This window comes from Podarcis filfolensis, assembly GCF_964270895.1.
Source record: "Podarcis filfolensis genome assembly, chromosome: 5".
NCBI lineage: Eukaryota > Metazoa > Chordata > Lepidosauria > Squamata > Lacertidae > Podarcis > Podarcis filfolensis.
The window spans coordinates 29,483,125-29,494,927 of NC_139608.1; the positions used below are offsets into that span (position 1 = coordinate 29,483,125).

An 11,803-nucleotide genomic window follows, 5' to 3' on the forward strand; every position below is an offset into this window, starting at 1 on the left:
AAAGTTATATTTTGGAACAACTGTGTTTAATATAGTGCAATTGTATTGATTTCTGCCAGTTTTTCTGCATCTCATAAGTCTTTTTAAAAAACTTGTTCTTTAAAAGATCACGTACAAGGAGGATTCGGCAAAGCAGCAAGGAGTGGAACCAACTTATTCCCATGCAATCAGTAGAACAATCACAGGCCCACCTGGGCCGCTGATTGCCTCCAGTGCTGACATTTGATGACTGAAATTGACTTTCGACGGATTGCTAGAAAACTGGGATTATTCTGAATAAGCAAAATCATGATGGATCCCACGAAAATGAAACGCGGTGCATTGTTTTAATTTATTGAACATTTTCAGTGTTTTGGTTTTTTAATTGTAAGTTTGATATTTTTAATGTTCTTGCCTTTTCTGATATTTGCACATTTCCTATGGTTTTCTTTATTATGGTTCAGCCTTTATTAAACAGACTGAACGTGATATTTCCATTGAAAGTTCAGTTTCTCAACAAGCCTTACGCTTGCTGTAAATGATAATATAATCTAATACAAGTCCTAGTATACATATATTTTAAAAGTCAAAAGTGGATGTTTTATAACCTTTAAGAATATTGCGATTGTAAATAGAAGATGTGTAAAATATGTCATTTTTACAAAGTTTTTAGTTAATAATTACTAAAATGTGGATAACGTTTCAGATACAATTATATTAAAATATTTGTCTATGTGTAGAAAATTACTGATAATTATTTCTTTGTGATATGGGAATTTGTCGGCATGTTGCAATGTCCATTGGGAATGCACCATTCAAGTTGGGTCCTGCAACAGAAGTGTTTCAGTGTGCAGTGCTTTGTTCAGGATTCCATGCACTCAATTTCATTCACCTTTCCCTGCCTGCTGTATTCTCCTTTCTCCCCTGCATAAAAAGTTCTTCATTGAGGGGCAATCCTATGGTAAGATCCATTGGGATGAGCTGTTTAAGGTGCAGCAGATCTCCAGCTCATCCAGCAGATTACAGGCTCAGCTGGGCTCAGGAGGCATTGATCACCTCCCACTCTGGCGTTATAAACTTAAGGTACATTCACACACAATTCTGCCTGTCAAAGGAGTGGGGAACCAAACACTCTCCAGATGTTACTGGATTTCCTTGCTGGCTGGGGTTGATCTATCTCTGATCTATCACATTTTTATCTGGCCCCTCCTCCAAGAAGCCCAGGGTGGTTTGCTTGAGGGTTAAATGTGATTTTACACTCCTTGAGAGTGTTGGAGTCCAACAACATCTCTGTTGTAGATCTTCCTGCCCAGCCTTCTGCTCAATGCAGGAATTTCAGAGCTGGAACATCCTTGTGAGGAAGTTGTCCAAACTGTACTTGAAGACTTTGCCTGTCTTTAAAGGTGAGGAGCTGGGATTGTTGAGATGCAAATGAGGTTCCCTTGTGGCATAGTCCTTTGAATGTTGCTGACACCTTCCTAGCCCTTGCTGAGATGAAGTTGATTTAGAAAGGTGATTATCTTTCAAAGTTGGATGAATTTGCTGTGATTTAAAAGGGCTTGTGGTACCCTTCCTGGTTGTGTTGGGTATTTGTGTGCAACTGGGGTATGAGCTGTGTGTGTGTGTGTGTGTGTGTGTGTGTGTGTGTGTGTGTGTTGATGGATTGGTAGGTGCATTTGTGAAGGTAAAGAATGGGATGTGTAGCTTAGTATGTGAAAAAGTTGGGTGATATGTGTACACAGAGGGAAGAATAAGTGAAGGTGTGTATGACTGTAGAGAGCAGTACGTAATGGAGATCAAACAAGATGTGTTGAGTGAGTGAAAGACATGGGGGCGGGACTGAAGAAATGGAGTGAACGGGGGGGCCACTAGGTGGCGCATCGGAAGATGGCTGACAAAAACATCTCTCCGACCCACACGAGGTAATTTGGAGGCTATGATGGGGGTAATTAGCCTCCTTAACCCCCCCAGGATTATGGGGGGGACGGCCCTTGCCTGCTGTGCCCTATACCACCCCCGAATTTGTGGGGGTGGGGGCACTAGGCACAAAGCCCTCCTGTGGGACTCCGGCACTCCTGGACGCCGTCCCTGATCCGCGCCTCTAGTTTGCAAGAATCTTCAAAAGAAACAATTTGGACGAGATAAATTGCACATACTTCAAGGAAAAAGGGGGAGTAAAGACTGCTGACAGAAGAGATCTCTGATAACAAGGCAAGAACAAAATATGAGAAGATACGTCAAGATACGGTATTGCAAATGACTGAGGGGGGAGGGGGAAATAAAAACTTTCCTATTCTCTTTATGTGATTAACAAGAATCCCCTCCCCTAATGAGTTAGAACTTTAAGGACTTAAGCTGTGATTTAAGGCTGTGTGGAGATAAACTTTCGAACCAAAGCAATGTTTCAAGACGAAGCTGGAAAGTTAAGAGTTTTGGAATGACGCAGTTAAAAATGCCGTCGCCATCTTGGGAGGCATTGTTGGAGCTCTTGGGTCTGGGAGGAGAAAGAGAGAAATAGAGCTGTTTACATATCGTGGATTAACTTCTCTGTGGGACTTAAGAGCGAAAAATGCCTGATTTATGATGGAAAGAGTGATGTTATCTACGAAGGAGATATATGGAAACCATCTGGACTTAAATTGGAAGAACGGGAAATTCACACAGGATTATTATATTTGCTTATCGGCTTAAGGAGACTAACAGAAGAGATCGTAAAAGAAAAAGAGAAATTATATGAACAAGATATGATGTGGAAACACCAAGATAAGACTGGATAGAATTATGAGCTTTGTCTGGACTGATTGGGACTGATTTGGACACTAACGCAGTAATAAGAAGATGATTAGAATCCCCCTTTGGATCTTGAAGTATGGGTTCCCCCAACAAAATTTAAAAATTTGGCTTTGTAATTTGGAATTTATGTGATGTGATTTAATTTGATGTGATTGGCCAGTTAATAAAAATTATTTAAAAAAAAAAAAAAAAGAAATGGAGTGAACGGTGATCCTCCATCCTGCTCAAACCAGAGAAGCAGTCCCATCACTTTGTGAGTTGCCACTTGTTACTTTTCTCATTGGAACACAGCAATTTTGCTGACTCGGACAGTCTGCAAATATATAAATCAAGGCAGTTTTGATAATAGAGGGAAAGGGTAAAATTTCATCGTTCTTAAATATTATCCTTTACCCCCTCTATTATCAACTTTTGCACTCATTTGTGTATTTTACTCACATTCATGGAAGATAACTTGTAATATGGGGGGGGGGTTGCTTACTCATAATACACTATACTGCTCCAGTTCCCTTTTCTCATTTATATAGTGCTAGCATTAGCTTGTGTGTAGATAATTGTTCCGTCTGTCACCTCTATAATACACACTGTTGAGTGAAGTGCTCGCTTGTAATGAAAATCAGCCTGTGTCTCATTATCAGCTTCAGCCACATAACCAAATGGAAGGAATGTGGATCTAATCTTCATGCTGGTGAAGACAGCTCTGCCTTTCATATTCAGCACTGGGAAAATTAAAAACCACTAAAATCACAGGGTTGTTAACGAAAACGCAGTGTCTGAAAGTAACTTTTTAGTTACACGGTGATCTTTTAGGAGTTGCAATTCCTGCATTGCTGAGGAAAATATAACAAGAAAATGCCTCTGTATGTTGTTAAAAGTGCTTCTTTCTGAAGGTTGGTAACAGTGATCAGGAGGAGCTGGTAGTGTTTTTCCATTCTCTGGATAGAGGCAAGGGGGACCTAATTGGAACAATTTATTGGCCCTATATTCTGTTACCTGAGCACATCACTTTTCCTGCTATCATCAGGACCCTTGAGCCCAATGTCACTAGTTATGTTTTGAAACGAGGGTTGGCACTAGCTCTAGCACTGCTGTATCCCTCCTGGTCCCAGATATGGTACAGCCATTTAAAATGCCACTCGTGACTTAAGCACGGTGTAGACATCCTCTGGGAGACTTTTCAGCTCATTTGAATCAAAAACACCAGCACAGCCGTGACAAAGTTTCCAAGCAACAGCAGGACTGCTAGAGCAGTCTTAGACTAACATAACGGTTCTGTAAGATCTGAATGTACAATGTATAAGTACTGGTCTTTCAGAATATAACCAGTGGTTACATGCTTAATTTTGCAAATGGTTTTAGTCTTCCTGGAGTGATCTTGGTTGCTTGTGTGCCTCAGATGCTGAAGTGAGATAGCCTGGTCACTCTGGTCTGAATATTTCATAGAATCATAGGCTGATAGAATTGAAGAGTTGGAAGGGATCCCAAGGCTCATTATTCCAACCCCCTGCAATGCAGGAATCTCAACATCAGGGCCGTCTTAAGCATATCCTTCGCCATGGTGCAAAGCTGTCTCCGGCGTTGCCGCCTCCGCCCCCCATTTCCCAGAGTTTTTTTAGGGAGGACGGCGCTGCCGGCAGGGCTGGAGGAGGTGGGCAGTGGCTACAGGGCAGCTCCTCTGGTGGGGAAGAGGCGGAGGAGGCTGGAGGCAGCACTTCCTGGCTCAGCTGGCCGCTTCATGCCGTGGTGGCCATGGCAGACGGAGGCTCCAGGCACAGTGCTGCTTCGGTGCGGCATGGCGGACATGGGCGGCGAGTTGATGCTGGGAGGCGCCGCGTCCAGCCTCCGCCTCTTCCCTGGCACCCTCTAGAACTTGGCGCCCCACACCACTAACCTCTATGGGTGAGATGCCCCTGCTCAACATGCACACCCCCATCCAATTTGATACCATGCCAATGTGCTAGTTTTATTGCTGCTTCATTGTATATTTATATAGGATTGCACTGCAAAGTTGCAATGACGTGCAAACTTACTTGGTAGTAAACTCTACTGAACTCAGAAGGACTTGCTTCTGAATAAACATGCAATTTAGATGCATATTTTCCAATAAGGATGCCTGGCTAATGGAAATCAGTTTTTAAATGCTTGCTGTGCAAACGCTTAAAGCCACCAGCTGTGGCCCAGAAAGAATATAACTTCATGTATTGATTTTCCCTACCTCTGCCAGATAAGCAGGCAGTCACACCTCCAGATGCTAATGTGTAGCTCATATGTTTTAAGGTATATTTGTAGTTCAAGCTGGCAATTCCTGGAGAAGTGCCTGTTTGACACTTTGAGGCTGCCCTTACCATCCTAGAAACATGAGAGATGGTTTCAGTTCTAAAACCGCATTTAGAAAATAGACACCTCTTCCAATTTGCTGTGCTGCTTTTCATCATTATCAGGAAGAAGATACAAATGTAATTACAGTTGTGGTCAAGCCACAAGCTACTCTATCCATAAAAGCAATTACCCTTGAAATTTCTTTCATTATGTTCAGTTTTTATGCCTGGCAGTATGTGTTAGTAACTGCAATATTCTTAAACTGTTGAGATGTTCTGTCACTCTGAGCCTTGATTAATGCTACTGTACAGCCACCTGAAATCTGAATTAAGATGTCATTGCATCCAAGCGCATTTCTATTTATAAATGTAGATTCTGGTATCACCAGCGCTTTTTTTCTTTTAAAAAAATATTTAGGGGTACTCTCATTTTCCTACTCATATTGAAATACTGCCCCTCACTGAGACCAAACTTGGATTCACAAAATGTTCAGGGATATGCGTACCCGCAGAAAAAATGCACAGGGTACCACAGAGTATTTCTCTTTTCTGCAGCCGTGCTGAATACACTCCCCAGCATTAATATACACACACCGGTAGAATTAAATAGAAGGCCTCTGAAAGGTCTAAAATTTACTGGTTGACTTGGGGCAATCTCTTGTGTGCTTAATTCCTCTCCTAAAGAGGAATGATAATGGTTTATTGTATTTATTATCTCCAAAGAACTCAAGGAAGCACACATCCTTCTTCCTGGATCCAATTATGCAGCTGACCCAAGGACACCTAGTAAGCTTTGTTGATTATTTACACCTAGGTCTCCTTAGATGCAAAGCCTAATGTTCTAGCACAGGGTTTTGGAGCTGATGGGAGTTGAAGTCTGACAACATCTGGAAGGCCACAGGGTCCCAACACCTGCCATAGTGCATTGACACACAGCTGTGACCTTCTTGCCCCTTGGCAACAGCCACCTTAGGTGGCTAATGATTGGATGGGCTGGGGGGCAAAGTGGGTCCCAATCTTGGAGGCCACTGCTCTGCTTGGACAGACCTAGTCCTGCACTCAGGCTGCAATCCTATGCACACGTACCCATTGAACTCAAATTGCTTGCTTCTAAGTAGAGGAGCATCAAATTCCGCTGTAGATGGAAAGGCAACTACCGTATTTTTCGCTCTATAAGACACACCAGACCATAAGACGCACCTAGTTTTTGGAGGAGGGAAACAAGAAAAAAATATTTTGAATCTCAGAACCCAGAACAACAAGAGGGATCACTGTGCAGTGAAAGCAGCAATCCCTCTTGCTGTTCTGGCTTCTGGGATAGCTGCGCAGCCTGAATTTGCTCAATAAGACGCACAGACATTTCCCCTTACTTTTTAGGAGGGGAAAAGTGAGTATCATAGAGCAAAAATATGGTAATCTTCACCTTATCCTGATGGGTTGTCCCCATGTCCCAGTTGCTTAAGCCTGGGTTTTACCTCCATCCATCAACATATCAACCTGTAGACTCTGTGGTGTAGTGGCCAACTACTGAGCTATGAATCAGGGGCTTATCATTTTGAACCTCACCCCCACCATAAAAAAACTCACTAAGAGGTTTTAGTCAAACCACTCTCTCTAATCATCAGAGAGATGGATGATGCTGTTGGCCTATCTTCAGGCACAGGGGCCAAAGGCAGCCCTCCAGTCCTCTCTCTGTCTGGCCCTCGAGACTTTTCCTAGAACACACACACCCTCTCCAACCCTGCTTTGCACCTTTTGAGTATTTTCACCTTGCTAGAATGCATCTTTGGACTCTGATAATGCTTCTTGCTCACCTAAGATGGATAGGGAGAGGGACGTTAACATTTGTCGCTCCACCCACCTTTGCTACTGGCTCCACCCACCACTGGCATGTGATCCCAGAAGCTGGCGGAGAAGATAACATGGCCCTCGGTTGATAACGTTTCCTCACCCCTGCCTTTCAGGCTGAGGGCCACATTTCCTTCTGGACAAATTACCAGAGGCCACATGCCAGTGGTGGGCAGGGCCAGAGCCCAGGGTGGGTGGAGCAGCAAAAGTACAATACAGTAGGCTAGTTTCTACACACACACACACACACACACACACACACACACACACACACCTCCCTCTTGTGCTCCATCAAGGAGCTTAAATTCCATCCAGGAGAAACATTCTAGACAGGCAAAATTACTCAAGAATGACATGAGGTAGGGTTGGTGAAACATGGACCTGAGGAGAGTCCTGAGGACCAGACAGATGGTTTTGGAGGGCCACACTCACCCCTGGTTCTGAGGTTCTCCACCTCATATTAGGGCTAGTTTCTACATTGCTTTTCTCACCAGGCAATTAATCTCTGTGTCAGGGGGGTGGGACGGAATGTGTGAGGAACTTAAAATAGAGATCCCCTCCAAATTCCTCACCAGATTTCAAATAATTGGATAGTTTCAACCATCGCAGCAAGGCATTAATTACTGCAAGATATTAATGAGCTGCCTCTGACCTTCCATCCTCTCTAAAATATGACAAAATTAACATTTAGACAAGGTTTTCACTTTGGGATTGTTTTGAAATACTTTTCCACTTCCCTCACTTGGGCTGCCTGCCTAATAGGTTGCCATTACTTGTGAAATGGAAACGGGCAGAAAACTGGCTGAATTTCTCAGTTCCTTCTTCAGATCTGTGACATGAGAACAGCAGAGCATAAAATAGATACTCTCAAGAGTTCTTGGTCACGGAGTAAAAAAAAAACCTAAGAACAAAGTGACGTTTAGCTTCTTGGCCCTCCTTTTGCAGTTTCCCAATACACCACTCAGAAATGTGAGTCAGTTTTCTTTGATCCCTGTCTAGCAGGACCATTAGAGACAGTAAGCACACGTCAAGGTTTCGTGCTTAGAATCCCAGACTAGAGAGTTTTCAGATTTCCTGTCACGTATCACAAAGCTGAGCAGTGCCCAGGAATTTAGGGAGGTTATTTTTCCTCTGGCCATCTAGTCTGGTGTTGTCTTTTCAGCCCTGCTGCATCTCTCCACATTCCCAGCAGGGGACTATTCGAACCCCCTGCACTCTGATCCTTTCCACAGGAGCTGCCAGGGTTGTAATCTTCTGCATTCCAAGCATATACCCTGCCACTGAACTGTGGAGTGCTTTGTGACTTTCTAATCTAATCTAAGACCTAGAGTGGACCTTGGACATTATAACCAAGGTGGGTGGGAGAGAGGAAGCATCACAAAGCACTGATGATAACTTTTTATCAGGACTTGCAACCCTCCAGTCCTACCGTTGGGCAAACTGGACAGGATTCAGACTTGGAGGAATAGCCGGAAACACGTCTTCCAATCAAGAATCTTTCATTTTCCAGACATTGTAGGGCAGACCTTGACTGCAGATGCTAAAACAAAAAAAAATTTTTTCTTTCCAGTAGCACCTTAAAGACCAACTAAGTTAGTTCTTGGTATGAGCTTTCGTGTGCATGCACACTTCGTCAGATACACTGAAACAGAAGTTGCCAGATCCTTCTATATAGTGAGAAGGTGGGGAGGGGTATTACTCAGAAGGGTGGTGGGAATGGGTGGTTGGCAGATAGCTGCCAACGGACATAAATCGGACATCAAGAATCACAAGACAGAGAAACCAGTAGGAGAACACTTCAATCTCCCAGGACATTCTATACAAGATCTCAAAGTAGCTGTATTACTACAAAGGAATTTCAGAAATAGACTGGAAAGAGAAGCTGCTGAATTGCAACTCATTACCAAACTTAAAACCATGGAGAGACCTGGTCTGAACAAAGACATTGGATTCTTATCTCATTATACATGACAAAGCCATTTTTCACCTTCTCACCCCTTGCTTTTTCCTGTAAGACCTATTGCAGTCGTTAAGAGCCGTCAACAGGCTCATCTCAGCTATCTGCCAACCACCCATTCCCACCACCCTTCTGAGTAATACCCCTCCCCACCTTCTCACTATATAGAAGGATCTGGCAACTTCTGTTTCAGTGTATCTGACGAAGTGTGCATGCACACGAAAGCTCATACCAAGAACTAACTTAGTTGGTCTTTAAGGTGCTACTGGAAAGAAAAAAATTTTTTTTGTTTTGACTATGGCAGACCAACACGGCTACCTATCTGTAACTGCAGATGCTAAGCTATTGATCACTGGTGAAGTGCAGTATGAAAGCTCCTTGGGATTATAGGTAGGTATTATTTGGCCTTACAGGCTTATCTAACAAAATGGGGATGGAGGGGGGAATGATTAGCAGTTGGAGGCAGTTGGAGGACGGATGTCTGCTAACAGATTGAGGTTGAATCCTAACAAGACAGAAGTAGAGTTTTTGGGGGACAGGGGGCAGGCAGGTGTGGGGGACTCCCTGGTCCTGAATGGGGTAACTGTGCCCCTGAAAGACCAGGTGCACAGCCTGGGAGTCATTTTGGACTCACAGCTGCCCATGGAGGCAGAGGTCAATTCTGTGTCCAGGGCAGCTGTCTACCAGCTCCATCTGCTACGCTGGTTGAGTGCCCATGGACTGTCTCGCCAGAGTGGTGCATGCTCTAGTTATCTCCTGCTTGGATAACTGCAATGTGCTCTATGTGGGGCTACCTTTGAAGGTGACCTGGAAACTACAACTAATCCAGAATGCAGCAGCTAGACTGGTGACTGGGAGTGGCCGACAAGACCATATAACACCAGTCCTGAAAGACCTACATTGGCTCCCAGTACGTTTCTGAGCACAATTAAAAGTGTTGGTGCTGATCTTTAAAGCCCTAAATGGCCTCGGCCCATTATACCTGCAGGAGCGTCTCCACCCCCATCATTCAGTGCCGAGGGCCTTTTGGCAGTTACCTCACTGCAAGGTGAGGTTACAGGAAACCAGGCAGAGGGCCTTCTCAGAGGTGGCACCCACCCTGTGGAACACCCTCCCATCACATGTCAATGAAATAAACAACTATCTGATGTTTAGAAGACATCTGAAGGCAGCCCTGTTTAGGGAAGTTTTTAATATTTGATGTTTTATTCTGTTTTTAATCTGTTGGGAGCTGCCCAGAGTGGCTGGGGAAACCCAACTGGATGGGCAGGGTATAAATCATAAATTATTATTATTATTATTGCTTTCATCATCAACTAAGGGGAATGGCCCTAGTTTGGGGGTAGCACATCTGTTTTGCACAAAGAAGGTTCAATCCCTGGTGTCTGCAGGAAAGGCTGGGGTTCTGTACAGGTTCTGTACAGTTGCTGCCAGTCAGTGTCAACAAATATCAAACTAGATGAACCAATGTTCTGACTTAGCATAAGGCAAATTCCTTGTGTTGCCACCTGGTCACAACCTGGTACCACTAGCATTCAAAACTTTTGTGAACTTTAATAGCACACGCTTTTCACAAATGAAGGTTTTCTGCCGTTGGGTAAAATTGGACGAATCTATTGAGGTATTATTTATGCATTAGTTGGTGTCATCCCAACACCCCTAAAGGAGTTAAGAGTTATGCATATTTTATGTTTAATCACATCTTCAGCGACACCAAACCACAGGCAAAGGTTTCCATTTCAAATTGAAGACTCATTTAATGCTTAATAGGAATCATTCCTTGCAGAGTAATTATGTCTCGATATTCACAGGGGAAGTTTTATTAGATGACCCTTGGTTGATTGCAACAGGCATATTTGGTTAATATTGAGAAGGAAGGGAGAGCATTAAATCACCCTCACATTGAATGTGACATACTTTTTCCATACCCAATTATGAGAAATTCCACATAAAGGACACATGAGCAGTAAAAAGGATGGCAAGAGCCCTTTGTTGCATTAATAGGAAAAGCAAAACAAGGGCCGGATCAGACAGCATCTCTTTTGTGCTCTTAGCAAAACCTCCCACCACCCACCCAGTGGTGGTGCAGATGTTCTTGCAAGGAGTGTACAGATGAATGCTTGGACTGTTCAGAATGTCCATCTTCAAATTCGTGCCCAAAGGCAAGTGCCCAATCACATGAGAAATAAACAGCTGTAGCTGTATAGTATAAGTAATAACATTCTTTGTCATAATGTTCATTATAAGAGGAGTCATCAACCTTTTTGGCTGAATTTCCAAACTGGGCACCACAATCACACATACCACAACTCTCGGCCAGAACTGAATGCTTCTTTTAAATCTAATTTCAGGTGCGGGGTTCAAATTTCTGCAGGTTCCAGGGATGCGGGTGGCACCATGGTCTAAACCACTGAACATCTCAGGGTTGCTGATCAGAAAGTTGGCAGTTCAAATCCATGTGATGGGGTGATCTCCCGTTGCTCTGTCCCATCTCCTGCCAACCTAGCAGTTTGAAAGCACGCCAGTGCAAGTAGATAAATAGGTACCGCTGCGGCAGGAAGGTAAACAGTGTGGTAACGTGTCCTATTTTAAGATGACACTCTTCAGTGGGAAAGGCTGCCCAATCTAATAGGGCTATGCACCAGATTTGGCCAACGACTGAGTCAAATCAGGCAGGTTTGGAGGACCTCAGATGAGTCAGGTATGTGCAGCCACAGATTGTTGCAAGTTAGGTTGGATAAGCCCTGGTAATCCTGCATATATGCCCATCAGGATAGTACAGAGGCCCAGAAAACACCTTTCTCAGAACACTTTTCAAACTTCATACTGACACCTTATTGTCCTATCCATAGCATCAAATTACATCACATCTATTGTCATCTTGCAGCAGCAAACTTGCATTATATGG

At 43.7% G+C, this 11,803-nt stretch overlaps 2 protein-coding genes across 22 annotated transcripts in view; one reads left to right on the forward strand and one right to left on the reverse strand.

Moving 5' to 3' along the window:
• Positions 1-723, forward strand: part of DOCK10 (dedicator of cytokinesis 10) — a 181,373-nt gene extending 180,650 nt beyond the window's left edge. For all 21 annotated transcript variants that reach the window (XR_014548062.1, XM_083613642.1, XM_083613645.1 and 18 more), the window contains one exon: positions 107-723. Coding sequence is in view for 20 of the 21 variants with exons in the window: in XM_083613645.1 (XP_083469771.1) it covers positions 107-226 (120 nt within the window). In the remaining variant the exon portion in view is untranslated. The remainder of the gene's footprint in view (positions 1-106) is intronic.
• LOC310762549 (uncharacterized protein) overlaps positions 1-11,803 on the reverse strand; it is a 537,990-nt gene that overhangs the window by 349,128 nt on the left and 177,059 nt on the right. The gene's annotated exons all lie outside the window — the stretch shown is intronic.